The sequence below is a fragment of the Falco naumanni genome, chromosome 7 (genome assembly GCF_017639655.2).
Source record: "Falco naumanni isolate bFalNau1 chromosome 7, bFalNau1.pat, whole genome shotgun sequence".
Taxonomy (NCBI): domain Eukaryota; kingdom Metazoa; phylum Chordata; class Aves; order Falconiformes; family Falconidae; genus Falco; species Falco naumanni.
The window spans coordinates 41,236,389-41,260,264 of record NC_054060.1 but is presented as its reverse complement, the minus strand read 5'-3'; the positions used below and the strand labels follow the sequence as shown (position 1 = coordinate 41,260,264).

Genomic DNA, 23,876 nt, shown 5'->3' with positions numbered 1-23,876 from the left:
TTAGTCATATGGTTTAGTTTTAGGTAGCCCTGCAAGGAGCAGGGAGTTGGACTTGATGATCCTTATGGGTCCCTTCCAACTTGAGATACTCTATGATTCTAATATATTACTACATGAGAAATCAATGGGACCACTTGCAATGGTGAAGCTAAGGATAAGCGTGAAGGCCAGTAGGACTAAGGCTTGTCAGGCGTTTCTGTGGGCAGGAGCCATCATTTACTTACGGTGCAGGTGCATGCAGGAGAACTAGTTTTTTGTGTCTGCTTTTATAGCTGGTAGAGGGAAACGCAGTTCAGAAGCACTGTCCATCTCAGCTATTCAAGCTGAGATAAACTGCTTTTGATTGAGTCCTATTTCTCTCCATTGATTTTAAAGGAAAATTAGACACAGATACAAAAAATCTAAGATCAGGTTCATTCTATTATATATGCTCTTGATACATGCTTTCAAATTACGGGAACTTTATGTTACTCTGTACAAAAAATGAGATGTATCTGCCATCGCAAGTTTGCCCCTTTCTGGGAGGGGAGGGTTTTGTTGGGGCAGAGGTTTTCCCATGTTAAGACCCCTGTACAGAGTGATAATTTGTAGTTGATGAGTTAGGTAATTACACCTGTCTGCAGAATAGAAACCTAACAGAGATGTGAACTGGTGGGTGTGACTCTCCACCTTGCAAAGAGAATTTGGATTCCTGAATTCCTGCCTTCTAGCCTGTGCTTAATCTTCCAGAACATACTGCCTTCTAACATGGAAAATTATCTTTGTGGGGATAGTGAAGAATACTTTCTTTCAAAAATACACTGAAATAGTTTGCTAAACATGATTAAGTTAGTCTTGGTGATACCTAATTGTTGTTTGAATGTTTTTACTCAGAAATTATAGTGTGCAAAGAAAAAAATCTCTCTGGTAGGATACTACAGTATTTCTGTTGGGATATTTTAGTCTCTGTTGATTTTCACCAAACCTTTTACTTTTGTTTCTTACTTTTTATACAAACATATCTTCATTTTAAAAAGCATATTTGTATGCATTTAACCAAATAGATCTAAATTGGCCTGCTTGACTGTATTTTTCATTTGTATAATTTCATTTGATCTTCTGAAAGACATGAATGCTGAGGATGGTGTAGAATATTAATGGAAAGTGTAAAGATCTTTTCAACTCTAAATGCTGCAGAAAGGCTTTACATCTTAACTGTGAATTCCCTAATATACTTCAGAGGCAGAACACAACTGGAAGGTGGTTGTGCAGATCTACAGTCCTGTGACCAATTTGTGTACCTGGTTTCCTTCCTGAGCTCATATGTTTCACTAAGAAAACTTGGAATAATGACAGAATAAAAAGTGGTATATGGAAGTATTTAAAAGTAGTTTTACTATGATTTATCACGTGTATAATCATATTGTATGTTTCATTGCAATGTCACACGAAGAAAAATGCTTGCATGTGTGCAGTTGAACATTGCATGCTTATTTAAAAAATAGTTTCTTAGCTGTTGGAACAAATCTGAATTTGTTTAGCACAATGATTTTATGCATTTAAACAGGAAAAAAGATGTATTGATGTTTAGTTTTATTTTTAATTTTGGCATCCAGACCCTTTCTATTTCTCATTCTGTTCTAGAAATTTATCCACTTGGGTAGTTTTTATTTTCATCTCATACCTTCATTGCTGCCTACTGTTTCCCTCCCATCCTGCTTTTTTTTTTTTTTTTTCTCTCCCCACTTTCAATTGCAGGATACCACTGAGACAGACAGAATGAGGAGAAAGGTTCAAGATCTGAAATCTAACCAAGTTATTGCATCCTTCTTTAATCATATTTGTCAATGTACATCTGATTATACATATGGCTTTTTCCCTACAAAAAGGAAAAAATTGTAGACTTCTGTTAAAATGTTCTATGTTGATTGTAGTTTTCGTTTGTCTTCTGTTTGTCCCCCTCCAATGCTTTATCACTTGTATTGTTATAATAGAAAAGCTTCCAAAAAAACACTGCCTTCATCATCCAGTTTGAAAAGATCTTTCAAGCATTTCATATTTTTTCCCAGTGCTACACTAAAAATTGAAACATTACATATGAGAAATGATACATAACAGCTTTTATGGTTGATATTTTTTAATGCTGTTTTCTACTACATATTACATTAAAAAAGTAATGCTTCTTTTGACTTACTATGTGAATAACCTGGGTAGTGTGGGCTTGTTGTTTGTTTGGTTGTGGTTTTTTTAAGTGAAAGCTGTGAACCTGTAACCATTGTAGAGACTAACATATTGTTTGTATATATTTTTGGAAGTTCTGGCCAGGATATCCAAGGAGACTAACATATTGTTTGTATATATTTTTGGAAGTTCTGGCCAGGATATCCAAGGAACAAGTGTGGTGGCAAATCTTCCGGTCCTGATGCGACAGAATCCTGCAGAAACACTTCGTCGGGTTTTACCAAAAATCAGAGTAAGTTGGTTGAAATGAGGTTTGACTGTATCTTTTTATGCCAGTACAAATATTTTAACAAAGGTAAAAAAAAATCCCACTTTTATTGCAAACTCACTCTCTAGGAGAGGTATGTCCAGTAGATCTTCCATATTAATTCACTGGATTTACAAAGTATGTCAGGTATTGTATTTTTTGAAAAATGTTACCACAGGAAAAGAAAGCACAATTAGTACTATTTACATATTCTAAATATTTACCAGTGTTTTGACAGCTTTTTGAGAACTTTTTTTGAGAACCAGACTGTAATAACAGTTCATTTTGACATTCTCGATCTCCTTCCATCCAAACATTAAGATTTTCATTCTGCTACCCAGAAAAGTATACTTTGCTTTTAACTGTCTGAAGTTTCATGTGCTGCCCTCCCCATTTTTAGTAAGTCACTGCTAGCTGTGGTAGATGTATGCTGGCCATGTAATGTTATGCAGTTATTTCACATACACATATGTTTTATAAAGGATATTTGGGTTGTTTAACCTGGAGAAGGCTCCATGGAGAGCTTATTAAGGCCTTTCGATACTTAAAGGGGGCTTATAAGAAAGATAGGGACAGACTTTTTAGTAAGGCTTGTAGTGACTGGAGAAGGGGCGATGGTTTTAAACTAAAGGTGGCCAGATTCAGATTAGACATAAGGAAGAAATTTTTTTATTATGACAATGGTGAAACACCGGCACAGGTTGCCCAGAGAGGTGGCAGCTGCCCCATCCCTAGAAGCATTCGGGCTCAGGTTGGATGGGGCTCTGAGCAACCTGATCTAGTTGAAGTTGTCCCTGCTCATTGCAGGGGCATTTGATTATATAACTGTTAAAGGTCTTTTCCAAGTCAAACTGTTCCGTGATTTTAAGGCAGATAAATAGCTCTATATTTCCGCTCTGCCCTGGCTATGACCTCTTGCCTAGAAGAAATGAAAAAGTGCATTTAATGTGTGGTTTAAAGCAGCTTTGGCTAAATAAGAACTGCATCGCAAACACAAATGCAGTCTAATAACTCTAGAGCAAAATAACTCTAAATTAACTCTAGGTAAGGTTACAACAGGAATTAAGACTTTGGTTATGTTAGCCTGCCGGTTCAGAGTGGGTTTCAGTGATTTTTAAATGCTACCAGCTGAGTGGAAAGATACACTGGGTTTGGATGTCAAAATATCTGAAGGCTTATTTTGGTAAAAGCAAATTTCTGAGTTTTGTTTTTCATTGGATCAGTGTATTGTCAGTCTTCTACTGATACTATTGACAATTTTTATGTGATGAAATCAAAGTTTTTATTTAGAACAGTCTCTGGCCTGCTCTCATGCAATTGATCACTTTGGTATAAACCTGGTTCCAATTTATACAAATTGTCAGCTAAAGGAACATTGTGTTCGTAGATGTTTGGCTGTGGTAACTGTTTGCATGTATGTGCTTTCTATGTGAAAAGACGTAAAAATCAGCAGGGTTTCTTGTAGAAATTTAATTTTCAAAGCATTGAGTTCTGTTCATAATGTTATGGACAGACTCAGTTGCCCCATGCCTTTTTAGAGTTACATTTGACATTTTCAGTGCTGTGATTCAGTCCTGATTTTATCAGGACACTTTGAAGAATTTAGGTTTCATTCCGTGCCCCCCCCCCCCCCCCCCGATTTAAAATCCTTTCCATTGTTAACACAGTTTGCCAACGGGAATGTTATTTTGTTGTTACAAACAACTAATGCTTAAGAAGAGTATTTAGATCACTTTAGAAATACAGAAAGAGTTTAACTAGTTACTGACTCAAACTAAATCTGATGATCTAAACTATATTGAACTGAAAGTTTCAGTTCTGTTAAGAATCTCCTCGGCTGCATTGTCCTGTCTATCTCAAGCACTTTGTGGATGAGAAGAAAGTCTTCTGTAGTAGCTGGTGTGAGTTTTCTTGCTATATCTGTGCCTGATTCTTGTTGCCAGTTCGTAAGAAACTATGTAATTATGTTAGTAGCAGAGGTGAGATGGCTGAGTCACATGCTTATGTTACACGGTTTTCTGTCTACCAAGGAGATGATTACTAAATGGCAAAATGCGCCTGTACAAAAATGATACATATTTGTTACAGTAAATTCTCATTTATATTTCATTGCTTTCTTTGCTGAAGTTTTGAAGAAATTAATTGCTTCTTTCATTGAAATGCTGCGTGGATATATATCTCTCAGCTTTTTTTTTCTTCTACTTTTAAGACAGCTACCTTAACATTATATTAATTCCAGTATAATAATTCCAGAAAAAATGTCATATTATGAAAAATTAGTTGGTGTATTTCTTACTGCTTGTGGAATTGGTCTTAAACTGAATCCTCCCTCTGTCTCCTAATCTTAAGAAAAAGGCTGCTCAAGGGACAACTCAGTATTTGTGAAAAACTAATTTAATGAGTTACATTCTGCTCATTTGTTATGGATTGGTTGACTGAAAGATGAGGAACAAATATGTACGTAGTTCTCAGCATGATTACTTAGCAAACATTTTTCTGTACATTATTAAAACACATTCCTTGCTGCATAGGAGTCTTAGGTTCTGTGTGGTAGGGGTACTCGGCAATATTCCATGCACTGATATGTGCTGATGGCCACCCAGCTGAAAAGCTGCTTTGCAGAAGAGGACCTGGGGGTCCTGGTGGACACCGAAGTGAACATGAACCATCAAAGTGCCCCTGTGGCAAAGTATCCTGGGCTGCTCTGGACAAAACGTTGACAGCACTTAGAGGAAGGTGATTCTTCCCCTCTACTCCATCTTCTACTCTACTACACCTGGAGCATTGTGTCCAGTTCTGGGTTCCCTGGTACAAGAGAGCCATGGACATACTGAAGAGAGTGCAATGAAGGGCCGTGAAGAGGTTTAAAGAACTGGAACATCTCTTCTATGAGGAAAAGCTGAGAGGGCTGAGACTGTTCAACCTGCGGAAGAGAATGCTTGGAAGAGGATCTTACCAATGTGTATAAATACCTGAAGAGAGGATGCTCAGAGGACAGAGCCAGGCTCTTTTCAGTGGTACCCAGTGACAGAGCAACAAGCAGTGGGCACAAACTGAAACATAGGTTCCCTCTGAACATCAGGAAACACATTTTCACTGTGAGGGTGACCAAGAACTGGCACAGGTTGCTCAGAGAGTTTGGTGTCTCTCTCCTTGGAGGTATTCAGAAGCTGTCAGGACATGTTCTGGCTCTAGGTGGCCCTGCTTGAGCAAGGGGATTGGGCAAACTGACCTCCAGAGGACCCTTCCAGCCTCAACCGTTCTGTGATTCTGTGAACATCAGACATCACCTTTCAACCTCATATCATCTCCTGAAACTTTTGTGATCCCAGGATACTCCTTAAGATGAGCTGTTCCAACTTTTGTCTGAGTATTTGAATTCAGCAAATGGCCGAGAAACAGCAGTCTTCAGAACCGAGGATTAGTGTAGACTGTTTAAAAAACATTAAAGTACTTCTGGTTATCATGGTCTGTGTTATAAGTTGCAGGTCAATAGGGGTTTTGTTTAAATATATATGTGTGTGTGTGTATAAAAAATGCTTTGCAAAAAAGAATGACTTGAAGTTGCAAAGTAATTGAAAACCCTTTAACTTACACCAAGTTTCTGGAGTTACTGCCACGTGTTATTCTAATATCTATAATGCATTCTTTCCTAAACCAACCTACTGGCTTAAAAAAAAAGTTGCTTTCTCGTTGTTTTTTTATTTATTTCCTGTTTAACATAATGACTCCATTTTTGTCTCTGGTGTTTCTGCTTTGAGAGCAGAGTCCTTCCTCAAATGAAGGAATAATAAGAAATGCTGGGGTTTTCTTTACCCTTATTTGTCAGGATATGGAGAAATTTTTGCCTTTGCCTGTGTTTAATAGGATGTCTAATATGGGAATACAGTTTTTGATTCTAGTCTTAGTTTTTTTTATATAGGGATGGAGAAAAATATCTAAAAGGATGATGACTATTGTGATCAGGGCCTAGGGCCTGGAAAATATTTGTACGGTGGGAGCTGGAGCTCAGTGTGTTTAGATCAGGCAGTACTTAATTACTTTGTAAAAGTATCTTCCTGCATAATATTAAATAGGACATGTATATGAAGAAGGAAGAGTTAGGAACTGAAGATAGAAATATTAGACATGAAGCAGACAATAATAAATCTGTTCAATCTTTGAGCAAATAACTGAGAAAAGTAGTGTATTTTTCAACTTGCAATGGAATTTAAATCCAAACTGATTGCTTTCCTAGATGATAAGTTAAATGAAACTTAAGTTATTGGGCTCAAGGCAGAGGTAAGAGAGTGAAATATAATGAAGTCAGTCTAAATCTAAGTCTTCTTTTCAGATTTAAGCTTTATAAATTGAAACTTTCTGGAATGTATAGGAGTTAAATTTCTTTCTGTGGCTATACTCTTATGAAGCAGGTTCTTCAATGGTGCTCTGTTATCTAATATTTATTTAATCTGTAATAGAAGAACAGTTCTGTTCTGCCCATGTTCACTGCACTTTTAACTGCAAAAGAGTATCTGGCATCATTAACCGCTTGACCTGTTTTTTTCTTATCCTTGTTTTTTTTGGACGAATAGTCCAGACCATTAACTGGAAACTGTTATAGTCTATAAAGGCATAATTGAACTCAACTGCAATTGGAGTCTTGCAGATGTAGTCTGGCATTGCAGAGAAATAAGCTGACTTAAATTGCTAGCCTTGGTTTCACTTCTGTAGATTGGGAAAAATCATTTGTGAATTCAAATTTGCACATGAAAAACAAGTTGTATAGTAGTTTCAGGGTGCTATTTATTTAAAAGTATTGTCACCATATAACTGGATAGGGAAACTAGCCTAGCATACTTGCAGGAAACCCAAAGCAAATGTAAATACTGTTTTGGTTACAGCTGAGGATAAAACAGATACAGGAAGGAATAAATGAAAGGAATATTCTGGCTGGATACATTACAAATTTTTATTTCACTTGCCAGAAATTGGTAAGTCTGGTTACTTTTATAAATAAATGTAGAAAATGATATATGCAAATTGCTTATAGTTCCTTAAAACCGAATTAAATTAAAATTATATCAAAGACCCTTTATGTGTTTAACATAAGGGTTTAGGACTGAGTTGAATGAAATCAAAAATACAATGCATCAATAAATATGCCAGATCTAAGTAATGATTAAATTGGGTGTCAGTATTTTGGTTATGCTAATAAAATAAATATGTTGTATATCATTTAGATGTTAACATAGGAATGAGATTATGAAATAATTTTAAATTCTACATTTAAAAATAAGTGACATCCTTGTATGGGTTCTTTTGCATAGAGATCTCCACTCTGGATTTCTGCATGCAACTCCTCATGAACCTTGGAAGTCATTGAAATGCAGGTTTAGGGAACACTTAGACATTCTTGTTGGCATTTCTTGTTGTGCCACCAAGTGGCTTTTTTCAAACAATGTTAGTAGTATTTTCCGTGTTTTCCATCCTTGGGCACTGCCACCAGAAGTACTGGAGGGAGGTTGCAAGTGTCTATCTGATTGACTATTAAAGAGATTTTTCCAAATGCTGTGGTTGCAGAAAAATACGGCTATTCCTGTTGAGGTGTATACATCAAGCCTCATTTAGTGCTGCCTGATAAGTTCTAAACTAATTTTCGCAGTTACTTATTTTTCTAATCAGTCTCCCCTTGAAAGCTTTTCTTTTTCCCTAGTTGATTTTATAGTTTAAGAGGAGGTGGGGTAATTTTCATCCTCTCTTATACCAAACATTGATTTTAAGGTCCATCCTTATTGTACCTTTGAGCTTCTGTAATCTCCATTATTTCTGTGTCTTTCTAGTCCTACATCAAGATTTCTGTCATGTCAACACAGTTCCTAAAACAATTGACTATGTTTCTGCTTGCAGCATTCTTTCAAGAGAATTCTATCGCTGCAGGACATAAAGTGCATTAAAATAGAAGTAAATTTTCTGTTTTTCAATTAATGGAATAAGCCAGGCTTTCTAAATTTTGCAGGTTTTGATGCCTGAGTTTAATCTGTAGACATTAGGATAGTTCAAGAACATGCCAATACACTTAAATTCCATTAAATATGCTTGTCTGAGATAAAGAGGAGAAGCTTTTTTCCTCCAGAATAAGAATCTGTGGAGGGTCCATGTATAGAAAAATACATTACTTCCTAAATAAATTTACTTCAAATAAGTTTAAGTCCCTCAACTTGAGTTCAGTGAAACTGGAATGAGGGGATCCATATATTTTCGTATGTGGAAACATCAATGAGTTTCTGAGTGCAAACATCAATGCAGGCAGGTGTGTAAGCAATCTAGAAATTTACATTTCAATGTCTCCCGAGGTCCATGAGGAGGCACATCCAGAGAATGTGTTCTCACACATGATTATCCAGAGTTGTGTGGATCTGTAGAGGAGACTATTTGGAAACTTTATTTGATGGTAAGTAACCCTGTTTGCATAGCATACAAAGTGAATACGTACATAGAATTGAATTCAGCTCCATTATGTTCTGGTCTGCAGTGGTGTCTTAACATCTACAGTAGGTAGATAGTTCTTTTGATTATTTTGGAGATGTTCTTTTGAGCAAGTGTAAGCCAAAATCCAGAATAATATGCACATTGAAATTACAAAACTGGTAGGTGTCCTTATTCTTGGCTGTGGCTGTTGTAATAACAATGGAGGAACAAGGACAGAGGCAGGCTGTGGAGATAACAAAAGCAGTTTCCATGGCTATTGAATGCAAATGTTTTAGCACACTTTGATTAGTAAGCTGTGCAATGCTGGTTTGTTTTTTGTCGTTTTTTTTTTTAGTTTTTTTTTTTTTTTTTTTATTAATTTGGGGAGCAGGGGCACGGAGAATGCTTTTACAAATATATACAGCTGTAAACTGAGGCAGCTGTTGAGAGATAAGCAGTGGTTCTCTTTGAAACCAGATAAAATACAATTATACATTTGCACACACAAGCTGGTTTACATCCGTGCAATGAAAACTTCTTGTTGTTTTACTTTGAAGTAAGCAATGTCTGCTAAATAATTTCTCAGATGTTCTCTACAAACTGTATTTTCTCAGCAAAATACCTCTGCTATGTAATACTCAGGTGCACAATGGATATTTTCTTAATCTGGTCTAGGTTGATTTTTAAAAAAAATTAAATATAGCTTATCCTTGATTTTTGATATGTGATCTGCGGAAAAAAACTGTTCATCTCAAGCATTTAAAAAAAGAAAACCACTATATAAAGTGTTAAATAGGAAGTATGTGCTTTAAACTCTTACTGGGTTTGGATAAAATAAGTGTAATGCTTTAGTGGTAGAATAATGCACTTTATTTTCTCGTGAGATAGAGAGAGACGTTTAGAGAAGTAAACAAATGAGATGTTCATCTAGCTGATGTACATACTTACAATGCTATGTCATAGATTGCATCCTGCAAGGTCTTTGGTGTGTGCATAAATCTGAAGTATAAATTGCCTTTTTTCTTTCATTCAAAAAATGTAGTAATATTTCATTCCCATGTTATCTTTGTTTAACTTTTGAACTGATGCTTTGAAAGATAGTCTACTTACTTATATTCTTATAGGTTAAAGCTAAGTACTGGTAAATGCTGAGTTACTTTAAATATTTTAGCACATCTTGCTTTATTTTTAAGGGGCTTTTTATATATATACACACATTTTCATTTGTGTTCCACATCGGTTGGCAAGGGACAAAATTTAAATTGCCTTCTTCTACTTTAGTATCTCTCACTGGCTGAATGAAATATTTAATTTAATTCATGCGCATAAACAGCAGAAGTGCAGTTGTTGGCTGGTCTTTTTTTACCTCTCATTTTTTAAAGTAGAAAAATTCAGACATGTGCGTTGATAAAAATGAAAGTCACAAAAAATATTATAATTAGCTTTATTTTTCTTAAAAGGTTCATGCTATAATATAAGAGATTTTAATATCTCCAAGTAATTGCAGTTAAGAGAAAATAATTATACAGCCAATTTTGTAGTTTACCCAGGTTGTTTCATATCCACCCTTAGAAGTGAATGTAAAAATTTGAATGTTCTTTCAGTGCACTTCTGCACTAAATTGATATAATTTGTAATTATACAGGAGGTGCTGCATGTTGCAGGAGTGGAAATGCAGTTAACAGCTGCTGTTTCATTTTTGACTGTTCTGCAAGAGGAGTCTGTGTCCATTCATACATACTCCCACTCCTTCCTACACATCATTCTCCAGAACCTGGAACACAGAGATGCAGGTCGGGGCTCTAAAACTGTATTGATGACTGATTACTGCTATATATTTTGTCTCCTTAGTGACTGTACAATAATACTGTGTAAAGCAGCGAGTGCAGTTGTGTGACTTTGTACCTAGACCTGCATGAATGAAAAGATTTTTGTATGCTGAGCACTTACAGACTAATATTTAAATGTAATTCTGATTGAAGCAAACAAAACCACTGTGTCTGAAGGACTAAATCCCAAAGTTGTTACCGAGTCTGAGCTTCTACTGAAGTACTGGAATTTTTTGGCTGAGAAAATGGAGGGAGGATGGTTGATGATTAGTTTTTCTTGACTACTTTGAGGCTACTTTTAGGATGCAAGGAAAAAAAAGTGGCCTTTTGTAAAACTGGAAAGTTTCAGTGGGCATAAGAAAAGAATATGCTTTGGGGGGCATAAGAAAACATGCTTCTAAATGAGGGAGATGATCTTTTCAAAACAAACAGGATCATTATTATTTTTGTACAGGAACAGAAAAGGTAAAAGCATCAGGGACAGAATTTGCTTCTCACCTATCCTACTTCTTAGTCTGAAGTCTTGAATGTTAGTCTAGTGGCTTTTAGATATATAGCTCCTTGAAGAGGTGTGTGTAAAAATTGAGAACTAATTTTGTAAAACTGATGTGTGTTTTATTATACTTGTTATCTGTAGAACAACATACAACCCATTTCTTTCTAACAGGTGTCAGCAATGCATGGCTAGAAACTCTTCTTGCTGTAATAGAAGCTTTACCAAAAGAGACTATCAGACATGAGGTAATAATATTCTCCCACATACGCTAACAAGTTAATAATATGTTGTAAGATTGTTTTTCCCTGCAAGTTTCATTCACTTCAGTAAGATTTGTGGCAGTTCCATGCCTGTGAAAACAGTAATGCTTGTGGAACATACTGTAAGAGAGGAATGTGCTAAAAGGTGAGACAGGAAGGTGACCTTAAAAACAAATTTTGGTGTTCTTTGGCAGATAAAGACTGTTTACTGTAACACTTCCACCACACTTAGTATCCTCAGTAAAAGGTTTTTATGTATCCTGTTTTGGTTTACAGTATAGTATCTCTTTCTGTGTCTTCATGAAGAAACTACATTTTCTTTGCTACCGGACTAAAATTCTGATTTCTACTAAGTGGGACCAAATACTAGACATCCATTTCATTGTGTATTTCAGTTGTTCTTGATGTACAAAACCCCAAATGCCCTGCAAAGACTTAATTTTTCACTGTGTAGCTCAAGAAAGAGGAAGGAAGTCTGTCACTAAGTCATAAAGTCACTCCTTTTTACTCAGCTAATTTATTCAGTTTTAAGTATTCATATTTCATTATTAAGTTTAAAAGCTTTGCAACAGGCATATTTTATTGTTTTTATAATTTATAACAATATGGAGATTTAAATATATGATTGATTGTGTAGTATAAAAGTACCTATTAAAATAGAGGGTAATTAAAATCCAACACTGTTTAAAAAATAAATTTCTAAAAGGTGAAAAGTTTGGTTGGGAAAAAAAAAAAAGATAAATTATTCTAGTCACCTCCAAAATCCATTTGTAATGTAATTTTAAAGATGCTGTTTAAGCAAGATGGGTTTTCTCTCCTGGTTTGCCTCTAGGAACACATTTGTAAGTTTCCACCAGAATTTGCTTTGGGAAGATCACAACTGATAAAGCAGTGTTGATTCAGCAGCTGTACAGACACCTGAATTTGAAAAGGGGCCTTTTATATTACTTGAAGGATGCTTGTATCAGAAAACTGAGACTATTCTAGTTGTTAATTTTTTTTGTAAGTAAAAACCGTAAAACAATCGTAGGTGCTGAGGATGTGAGGAAAGGTGTGTGCTTCAGACCAAAGGTCAACCTAACTCAGTGTCCTGTCTCTGGCAATGGTCACTTCATGGGAGAGAGTGTGTCTAGCTCAGTAACTGGAGTATTACTGGACATGGTGTGTTTGCTGTCGTAGTTCAAAGACCAAATAAGTAACATGCAGTGTTGTACATAACTAATGATATGCTTATTTATCCAGTATTGTAGTTAGAAACTTACCTTATATACTAATTTTAGTCTAAGTGATCTGTTTGACCTTACAGCGCTCAGATTCTCTCACCTCAAAATTTCAGCTGGTAAAAGGAGGAGAAAAATGCTTTTAGAATACTTTCCTGAGCTTTACCCTTATTACCCTTTTATAGAGCTCTGCAAGACAGATTGGGTGAGGAACTGTGGCAGACTACAGGAGATAACTCTGTAATGTTCCTTTTGGCCTGGCACCTGGATTTCTGTGATTATTTCTGGGCAAAACTAATAGATCTAAATATGGTGCTCTACGGGCCTTTGTTTCTGGCACCATAGCGGTGATTCAAAAAATGAAAGCAGAGCTCCAATAAAGATGCAGGTTTTCTGCATCTGTACAGAAATGAAACCTCTTCCCTATAGATCCCCACAGTATGCATAAGCAGGAGGGATCATTGGCTCAGCGCTTTATGTTAAGTGGTGTTTCCTGGGAAAACTTATGAAAAAGAACCTTAGAGAGGCTTCCTTTTTCTTTTTCTTGTTCAGGAACATGTTTAACAACTTTTGTGAAAATTAGCAGCTAACAGCTATAAATATTCATATACAACTTAGTCCTAAAATTAAGACACAAGTAGACAGATGTAAAACTGGGTCTGTGATGTGAATCATAAACTGTTATTTGGGCCAAGATATGGTTTTAATATACTATAATTAGCACTGAATATTAAAGACAGGTTTCCAACAGAGTATTAATTTACACAGCCACTATTACTGTTAGTATTGAGCAATTCCATGAAAGGAGTAGATGACATTTGGGATATGCTTTTTTGGATTGTTTTTTTTAAGAAGAGGAATACATTATTTACTGCTCACATCTCTTTTTTTTTTTTTTTCTTTTTTTTTTTTCTGTTTTCTTTTTTTCTTTCATATAGATCCTGAATCCGCTTGTTTCCAAAGCACAGCTTTCTCAAACGCTTCAGTCCCGCTTAGTTAGTTGTAAAATCATGGGAAAATTAGCTAACAAATTTGAAGCTCATATGTAAGTAGACTGTACCTGTATTTTCAGTCCAGAGTATATGCCAGAATTTCTTTGTTAGTGGACAAAAATTACTACAAGAAAAGTAGACTTTATTGCAAAAATTAAATGCTTTCTTTTTACAGATCCCTTTATCTAGATATTAATTAATTTAAAAAAAGTGTTCATTATGTAACTAGCATATTCAGACTTGATGATGTTCATCTGTTTACACCTTCAGTTTGTGTGTTCTTCCACAGGTTCTAATGGGTACCATTTTCATGCCATTCTTCCATATTATTTTTCTCACCAGGAAATAAGCCAAACTGTGGATTTCTCTGCAATTTAGAGACAAATTCCAACTTCATCACCTTAGAGTTTCTTGCCATAAAGAAAAGAATTCTTGTTCCTAACTTTTTGTCTAACTGAATTTGACTTGTATATACATTTTTTTGTCAACCCGGATTATATGTAGATGTATCAGGAGCCACCGTTGTTGCCTGATATTATCCCAGCTCTTAGATTCAGTGTCTGTGGGTTTTGGACAGTGTTGCAGAAAAGGGAAACAATGATAAAAATAAATCTGAATAACATCTGCCCAAAGCAGTTGGTACGGAGCATTCTTTGAACAGTTTATCCATTCTTATGATAGCAGGACCATTTCACAACACGGGTTTCCTATCCAGGCAATTGTCCATGTGACTTTTACATTACAAAAAGAATACTCTGGGGGCAACCAAATGCACAGAAAACATGTCTAGCTGAGGAAGTCAGCTCCAATAATGATTTTGATCTGCCCCAGAATGCAAGAATTCAGCATAAGATAGAAAGATAAAAAGCAGGATCGTATGACAAGACATTTGCAGTTTCATTACATTTAAATTACATTTTGATCTTTAAATTATGTTTTTTTCTTCTGTAAAAAGTAACTAGAAGCAACCAAAAGGAAGCCATCTACACCTTTATTTGCTATGTAGACTGCACTTGTCAGACATGCAAAAGTCAATAAGCATGGTAAAGTAGTATTTTCTGAGAATGTTACTGAAGCCTTCAAATCTTTATCTTCAAAATTTATAGAATTCTGGCAGAATCACAGTGGCTTTTATTTATTTGATGTTACATTCTTATGAAAATAAAGTGAAAAATTGGAATCTTAAAACAAATTATGGTAGTATTAGTAATTAATAAGTTCAAATAACCATACCCTCTTTCACTACGTTATTTAATATGATTTCTTACTAAATAGGAAACCCCTCATTTCAGGGAACAGACAGTAGCACCATTTCTGCACAAAGCTACATGTTAAGAAGTGGGTGAGAATTTTCTGAAACATACTGCTCCTGTGGTAGATGGCTCTGCGTGCAGTTCAGAGGGCTGAAAAGAGACCTGGATCCACAGGTTTAGAATGTGGCAGGCTAAGATTTGTGACACCCTTTCATGCCCCCTGCAAGTGGGGTCTTGGTGTAGGCTCAGGAGACGTGTCTGCCCTTAGGAGCAGGCAATATATAAGCATATCTTCACATTCTTCTTCAGAAAGGCACCATTTTTCCTCATAAAATTTATACTATAATTAAAAACCTTTTTTTTTTTCCATATTTCACAGGACTCCCAGGTTATTTTATAGAGTACTGAAAAAGTCCTGACCTTGGAATAGAACATGAGTTTTTCTACCCTCTGTTCCAATAGCTAGTTAAAAACAAGGCTTTCTTGGAAGTAGTCCCCATTTCAAAGTATTCTAAAATGCCAGACTCCCAAGACTTTGTACAATTTCTGTAACTTGAGGCCAAATGTTACTGTAAGAAGGAAATTAATTTTCACTAGGATGAGTGGAGGCTGTGCAAGCTGGCTTGAAAATTTGCTTGTCTGTGGCTTCATATTATTTCTCTTGAGTTTTGCAACAACATAAGGATTTGGATAGAGATATTTTATGAACACTCATGACAGCATCTTGGGCAGTGAAAGGAAACACAATGGCTGGTTCTGCCAATTTGTAGTATGTGTTTTTACTTAAATACAAAATAACTGTTTTGAATTCTATCTGCCATTGATTTAACGTGAATGCTTGGAACTGCTTGCATAAAAGCATTGCAGTACTAAAGCTTTTAATTTTAAATTAATTTTCTGCTTCCTAAATGTCTCTTTGGTGCTACACACACACCAAAGATGAGGTATTAGAGACAATTAATTGGGATTTGGATTCCATTTATAGAATTCTTTGTATTCTTACAGTGCCTGTTCAAAAATTCTACTGAAGATTGTTATTAAATGAGGACAGCATCTCTAAGCCTACCTTCTATTTTTGTAATTAAAAAAAAAGATGAAATATGAGCAAATTATAATGACTGGAAATAATCCTTTTTCTGCTTCTTTATGGCACATATTTGTCCGATGTACAGTATTCTTTTATAAGTGCACATTTTCAGAAAATTTGCCATGTGTGATAAATTAGTTTTTAAAAAATGCCATTATAAGTAATATATAGGTAAATTTTGAGTATGACAGTGGATTTTATATATTCTTGTTCTGTATATTAATAAAAGTATTCACATTCTCAGTATTAAAAGAGAGATTCTTCCATTGGTAAAATCACTGTGCCAGGATGTGGAGTATGAAGTGAGAATTTGCATGTGTCGGCAACTAGAACATATAGCTCAAGGAATAGGGTGAGTACAATTTACATAATGGCTTCTCAACACAAAATCTTTCTCTAAAATATTTAATGGTAACCTAAAAGCTACTTTTAAGATCTCTAGCTTAATTCATGTGTACTCAATGATGAATCTGGAGCGTACAGATATGTTCTTAGGAATTGGCTGTTGGCATCTGGCTCTTTTTCCTTTTTCAGATTTTTGTTCCTCTCTGATAGTAAAACTGCTGAACCATACAGTTTTTTGTAAATAATGAGTTCATTTATAGCATCTTGAAATAATTTCAATTATCCATTGATGTTATTAGGCTTATTTAAAAAGTGGAAGAGGATTATGGCAAGTTTGAGCAGTTTCTAATCAATTACTTCGCAGTTTTTTGCAAAAAGATGCTAAAAGTGTTTTGTAAGCAAATTTCAGTTCAGTATCAACTTTTACTCTAAGCTTGAAGACCTTCAAGATTGCACACAATAGGAGTAGAAAAAAACTGGAACTTCTATTTTGCTAAAAAGAACATGTTAACTGCCCATACAGGATTGGTCTCTGAGTGAAATAATATTTTAAAATTTTAGGTCTGTTCACCTGTTACTGTGTCAGGAAGAGAAAACAAAAGCAGTAACAGCTCTTAGAGACCTGAAGAAATTATCAAGTGAGGTTCCCTGCCCTGGTTTATGCAGATGGGATAGATTAGATCTTAAGAGCCGCTTTGGCCTTTAAAATTCTGAATTTATGAGCAAATTCAAGGATGAGGCTGAAACTGAGATGTAATTTGAAAGCTATGGTAAATCCGCACTTCAGTGTGGCTGTGGAATGAGTTTGTGTGTGTGTGTGTGGCGTTTGTTTTTTTGATTTTTTTAAATGGAGAATTATGTTGTGGCTCAGATTCTGAGTTATTTAAAAAACAAACAAAAACAAAACACCAAAAATTCCTGAAACAATGCAATTTACCTCTCAGCCATGGAATACTGGGAAAGTGTATGTTCAGGCAGTGTTTTAGCTTACTCTATTATCGGGAATGAATATTCACAACAAGAACTAAGCATTACTGCCATGTGTTTAATTTAACTTTGTTTTGGTAAGGTCATGTAGGATAGTAGTTTATAGATGCCTAGATAAACTTGTCTTTATTGTGTACAAAATAATTTTATATATATGTGCTTTAGGCAGCTCTTCTGCAAGGTACTTGTCCTGCAAAAGTTCAGAGAATGTGAATAATGTGAAAACACAATATTATTTATCTCACTAAATAATTTATTTGTCTTTATACTTACTGTCTTTGATAACAAAACATAATTAGCACAGTAAATAATTTTCACATTTTCCATCTTGAATGGCTTTGGTTTTAAAAGAACTTGTGATTACAGAAAAGAAAAGGAGTAGTTGTCAGTATTGTTGATATTTGTATAACTGAAAATTTAAGACACGTTTTGCCAAACTGAATTACTGAATAATCAGAGCTTGTGTTTATTTTTACTGTGTGCGTGTATCTCATATATATCTTTATGTATCTTGAAACTGGATTCTATTTCATGGAGATTAAAGATGAGTGAAAGAGGGGATTCTGTTTGTCTTCAGAGAGTGACCAGGGTGGTTTGGGGTTTTTTTCCATGTATACTGAGTTTTGAAGGGAGGGACAGTTCTGTCATACTATTTTGAAGTTTTTTGATGCCACCAAAATGGAAATCCACAGAAATGCATTTCCAAAGCATCTGTGTTTTTTTATTTTTATTTTTTTGCTTCCTGATTGATTTCAGAATGTAGTCCTTTCCTTTGCTCCCCGACCCTTCATAGGCCTTGCGTTCTTGTCTGTCTCAATCACCTTCCTTCCTCTCTCCTCACTGGTTATTGATCAATTCCATGAGATTTTTTTTTTGGTGTGTTATTTGAGATACTGTGTGCATTTCCATGGATTCCTCTAACCTTCTCAATTAACCTCTGCTATAGTCAAGAGCTGAGAAGCAATCATATTAATTTGGCTTCGAAAATGATTTGTGACACATAATACAGAAAAGTATTTTTTAAAATAATGTAAGTAGGTTATTCTGAGTAAAATAAATTATCTAGGATATACATATAGTTAAAGAATACTTCTTTCAGATATAACTGGAAACATTTTTTATGTTTTAAAAACGTACAGCTGCCTAGATTGTCTTGCTCTGTGGCTCAGTCTATTGAGAACCAAAAAGTGGTTTTAGTGGTAGCTTTTAGGAGCACTGTGAATCGTGTGAATCTGCTTTCAGCAGTTTTGTTTGTTAACAAAATTGACTTTATTATAGGTGGGAGCTGCAAGTCTTGAAAGAAGATAGGTGTTACACAATAGGCAAATGATAGTACTGATGATGATTTAGCCAGCCTTAGAGTACTGGTTTAATAGAGCTAAATATGTAGTTATCAGTTAGTGGTCCATTGTATACATTTTTCTTTCTTTCCTCCCCAGTGTTGATTTTTAGCATTTATGTATCCATATACACTACTTTCACAGGTTTTTGTCTAGTCCCTTCCCAATGATTTAGATGCTTTAATCTCGTAACAAATGGTGAACTGTCGGTATTTTTGGTGTGTGAACTGTATTGAGGATGAGTAGGCAGTAGGAAAATAAAGACAATTAAATAAACAGAAAGAAGCACATTATTAGGTAAATGCTGAAAGCATAATGTGACAACGGTCCCAATGCTTATTTTTACTATTTGGTGGTGTTACCACTAAATGATATCATGACATTTTCAAATAACTTTATATGAATGATTAATCATCTTTTTGTTAAGCTACATCTTAATCTGTTGGTAATAATAATAAACTCTGTAAGCTGCAAATCACTTTGCTGATTATAAACATTTGAAAGTGTTATTGTTCATAATTGACTTACAAAAGGGACAGCTGCTAGTTGTTTAGCCTGATTGGAAGAAGTATTTTGGGGCATTTTCAGTAAAAATCTGTCATCCTTCCTGGAGGTTGTGATCAGGCCTGTATTAAAACTGTGATTGAAATGACAGAATTTAAACTCTTCGTGCACAGTTGCTCAGTGTCAAACATAGGTGTGAATTCGTCATCTTATTTAATGCTCACATAGTGTAATTTTATCAGTCTTTCGCTGCAGTTTTATGTTTTGGGCAGTATAAACACTGAGGGCTGGATCTCTGGTTATTACAAACTTTTGAGGTCCCATCCTTGAAATGTGGTGCTCACAAAAGCTTTCAGGAAGTGACAGGGAGGCAGTACATGAGAACAGGGCAAAATGGGCTTCTTAGCTCAAATGGAGGCAAATTCAAACACTAGAAACTTGCCTAGTATAAATATAAAATGAGCGTAACAGAAAAAAAAAAAGAAAAAAAAGAAGTACTGAGTATGTCTTCCCTGTTCTTGTTGATAGTAGGGCTGCAGAAAAGCTCCTTCTAATCCCTTAAAGCAATCAGGAATCAGTTATACACTGGGGCATGGGAAATTATGCTGATTGGTTTCTTCTACAGAAGCTGTACTTTTGCTCCAAGAAGTGAATTTCTTTTCATCTTACTTGTGCCAGTCACCTTACTGCGCAAATGTTTGTGTCCAAGAGTATTTAACTCTTCCTTATTCACCTCTCTGATTAAACTCTGATTTCAAAGTCAGTCCCTAATAAATAGTGATCTGCTGCCGATGTTTGAGTGGTGAGGACCATCACACACGCAGACACTGCTAGTAATTACCAAGGCAAAAAGAGAAGCAGAACCTGTTCCTTACTACTTTAAAACAAGCCTAAAAGCTAGTGTTTGGACTAATTAGGAAACCGTGTTTTCTCTGAGCAGTAGTTGCTTTCCCTCTGTAAATAAGGAACATCTTTGGAGTGTAAGATCTCCAGACACTTCAGCATGACTCACGTTTAATCATTTTGGCTGTGGAGCATTGCATTGAGCAGTTTCTACATGTTTGATCAGAAGAGTTTTCTTAGTGACACAGGGAAGTAGCTGACTCCTTTGTGTTTTTTCAGACTGCATTGTCTCTGGTTTATTTCAAGCTAATTTCAATGCCTTTTTGGCGATAAAGTTTCACATTTTAAACTTGCATGTTTCTTTGGCTGACAAAAAATAAAGTCCTCTGATTGCCTGGAAGTTTTTATTTTATTTTCATTTTCTTACAACTTTGTCGATTTTTCATTCTTAGCCACCTGAAGAATATCTAAATGAGTGTTTCAAGGAATAATTCTGTTTTGCTGGAGCAATACTTTTTTCATTACATATTTTCTCTTGACTGCTTGACTCGCTTTGCAGGACAGAACTAACAAAAACTGTGGTGCTTCCTGAATTAGTAGAACTGGCAAGAGATGAGGGCAGCAGTGTACGCCTTGCAGCTTTTGAGACGTTAGTGAATCTGCTTGATATGTTTGATGCAGGTAAGCATTTAATTTAGGCTTACTAGCCCAGTTCTTAATGCTTTAATGGATCTTATAAATGTATTTAAATGCTTTTTGTTCTGTTTGCGTTCTTCAGACATTTCTGTTTTTATTTTGTTTATTGTTTTATCCTTTATGTATTTCATGACTTGCAGTGCTTTATAGCACTTTTAAGGAAGGTGAACCAGTTGTCCCTAAAATCAGTTATCTTACTCCAAGTTTCTAATGTAATAAGGTTAAATGGAATGAGTAAAAGTACTGAATAAATGACGGGAATATTGGGTTGTTAGTATTCACTTAATGCTGTCAATACACAAAATATGAATGTTAGCTCAACAGATGCAATTGCTGGTATTTTTTTTGCTTTTAGCTAGGTTTTGCTTCTTAACTGAAGTAAAGCCAGTCCTGACTAAAGGCTGCAACCTGACTTCTGAGCTGAAGCACCCAGACTGGGGCAATGATATGATATTTGTGTGTGTATCAGTAAATCTTGCAGGTTTTAACGTCCAGTGTTATATGTCAAATACACTTGCAAATTTTGGAACAAAAAATATTCCTCCAAGTCCCATAAGCGCACAATTGATTGGTTTTAGAAGTACTAAGCATCATCAACTTCTATTTAAATTCCTTTAAACTTGCAGATATATGACACTGAAAGCTTTCTTCTTTGCAACGAGAAAGTATGTGTATTTAATAAAGCTTTTCTGTAAAACAGAAAATGTAAATCCTTGTATCTTTCTCAGCATGCTTTATCTTTCCTCTAACGAACATGCGTATTTCATGCTTCTCCAGGTGTAGGTGTGAGTGTCTGTGTCTTCATATAAGGAAGGAGAAATTCTCTGTTCTTTATCCAGTTCTTTCGGCATAATAATGGTGGATTACTTACAGTCAGGGCTCTTGGGTTCTTGTTGCCAGTTCAGCTCAGCATTGACCGGGGCAAACTTTAGGACTGCTCCAGCACAGGGGAACATTCTGGGTGACTGCTGTGCCTTGTCCTCCAATCAACTACTCCATCTAGATTTTTTTCAGAGGGATGTAGAAGACAGTAACAATCAGGTTTTCTGGCTCTGTATCGGTTGGTTCTCTGGTGTTGATTATTTGTGGGTTTTTTACAACTGGAAATGTACAAAACAGCAAAGTACATGATGGATCATTGCTATAGTCTGTTTCAAAAAAATATTTTATATTGTTGATCGCTGCTCTCACTGCTCATTATTTGCCACTTTGCTCTTTATACTGTCTTTTTCCAAACTCTCAGTTGTTTATCTTCATTAGCAACTCTGTATTTTGCACCACGTTTCTCACTCCTACTCCTGTCTTACTGACTCTGCTACTCCTTCCTGATACATAAGTGAGGAGCAAATATTTACTGTGCAGGAACTTGGTGATGCATTACTAAAATACATGATTGCATATAAGCCATATGGAAGAGTACATAAAGAAATAAGATAATTTTGGGGAGAATACCATAAATGGAGTTTTTAGCAGTTAGTGCTTATATCAGTAAAGTATGATAGTAAGTTAATTTTCAAATTATTGAGCTTTTGTATTTATGCTAACAAGTTTGTGCTTCTCTTTGCACCTCCCAGTCTTCACTCCTCCCTCCCTCAATCGCTGTACCTACTGCTTTTAGCTGTTGAAAAAAGCTTAGAGAAAGCAATCAGGGATTGTTTGCAGATTTGTAAAGAATGTGTTTCTAGAAATTGGTTTTGTGTGGTTTTTAGTTTCATGGCTGAACTACAAAATGAACATTTTGAAGGTAGATGACCCGAAATTATATCCTAGAGTGTCTTTCTCACAGCATCAAGACATTTCTTCACGTCGACCTAAGTATTTTATTCGGCCACAATTATCTCCTGAGTTTTGGTCTTGATCTACAATTAAAAAATCCTAATCCTTTTAAAACTTGAACATTTTAAAATATGATGACTTTATTTACAACAAGCCAAAGCACATAAATTTCTTTGAAAATTTACTCCTTTATTTTATAAGGAGGCAGAGTGCTTGGATTTGACTTTAATCTCTGAATGATTTAATTTCTTTCCTCTCTCCTTAATTATTTTGTTTCTCTGTGAATTTATTGTTTACTAAAAGATTTTCAATCTCCTCTTCTCAGTAGGTTGGAAAAATTCACTTCCAGAGTATCCAGATATTTCCTTTCCTGTCATGGTCATGTTTGGTCTTGATCTCCCTGTATTCCTACTATTGTAGGAAATCTTATTATAGGAGTATTGCAGTATTCTTTGTCTCCCTGTTGTATCCTCGGTGAATGGAGAAGTTAGTGACTGTTCATTTATTCTGTCTCAACCTTTAGTGGGGGAATGCCTTTTCGTTAAAAACAAACAACAAACAAAACAGGTAAGGTACTGAAATTTAGGACCCGAGTTATGGTAGTATGTTTGCCATTCTCCATACTTTCTGTTTTCTACCTCCAGTAAGTACCTGCCAAAAATAGTCCTGAGCATGTTAAATGATATTTTCATAACTTGTTATGGAAGTCTACTCTCTGTGCTTTATTTTAGATGTTGATAAATGGCTAACATTAAAAATGTCTTTTGTTTTTCAGATGATAGGAGTCAAACTGTCCTCCCCTTAGTGAAATCATTCTGCGAAAAATCCTTCAAAGCAGATGAATCTATCTTGGTTTCTTTATCATTCCATTTAGGGAAACTGTGTAATGGTTTATATGGTATGATTTAATGTTCCTTTAAAAAACATCTTAAAAATTAGGGAAGACTGGAGAATTTGAAGCCCTTGAAAAATATCCAGATTTGAATGTATCAAATGAAATGATTGTTAGGGAAGGAAAGATGGAAGTAAAACTCTGAAATCATCTATTGCGTAACTATTGGGTTTTGTAAATTTCCTTTTTGGGTCTCCATCTGTTTATTTTTTCTTTTTTTTTGTTTAGACAGGGACAGAGGTTTTTGTTTAGAGAGGGACAGAGTTGTTTGTTTAGACAAGGTCAGAGAGGAAATGTGGTGGTTTGTGTTTATTGGTTTGACTGATTTGTTTTGACTCCTTCTTGTATATTCTAGAGCTTATGAGTTGGATGACTAAACTCTTGAAACTAGAAACCTTTGAAAACACAGTATGATATTGACTGTGTATGTTCACTTCTG

At 35.3% G+C, this 23,876-nt stretch overlaps 1 protein-coding gene across 4 annotated transcripts in view; it reads left to right on the top strand.

The window, feature by feature from the left end:
- PPP4R4 (protein phosphatase 4 regulatory subunit 4) overlaps window positions 1-23,876 on the top strand; it is a 69,449-nt gene that overhangs the window by 22,892 nt on the left and 22,681 nt on the right. For 2 of the 4 annotated variants that reach the window (XM_040600986.1, XM_040600985.1), the window contains exons 3-9: window positions 2,350-2,452; window positions 10,563-10,710; window positions 11,414-11,487; window positions 13,661-13,767; window positions 16,299-16,406; window positions 20,633-20,754; window positions 23,321-23,443. In XM_040600986.1, coding sequence (XP_040456920.1) covers window positions 2,350-2,452; window positions 10,563-10,710; window positions 11,414-11,487; window positions 13,661-13,767; window positions 16,299-16,406; window positions 20,633-20,754; window positions 23,321-23,443 — 785 coding nt within the window. Of the gene's footprint in view, window positions 1-2,349; window positions 2,453-8,802; window positions 8,901-10,562; window positions 10,711-11,413; window positions 11,488-13,660; window positions 13,768-16,298; window positions 16,407-20,632; window positions 20,755-23,320; window positions 23,444-23,876 lie in introns of those variants that run through there. The other 2 variants (XM_040600987.1, XM_040600988.1) reach the window with 2 other exon arrangements.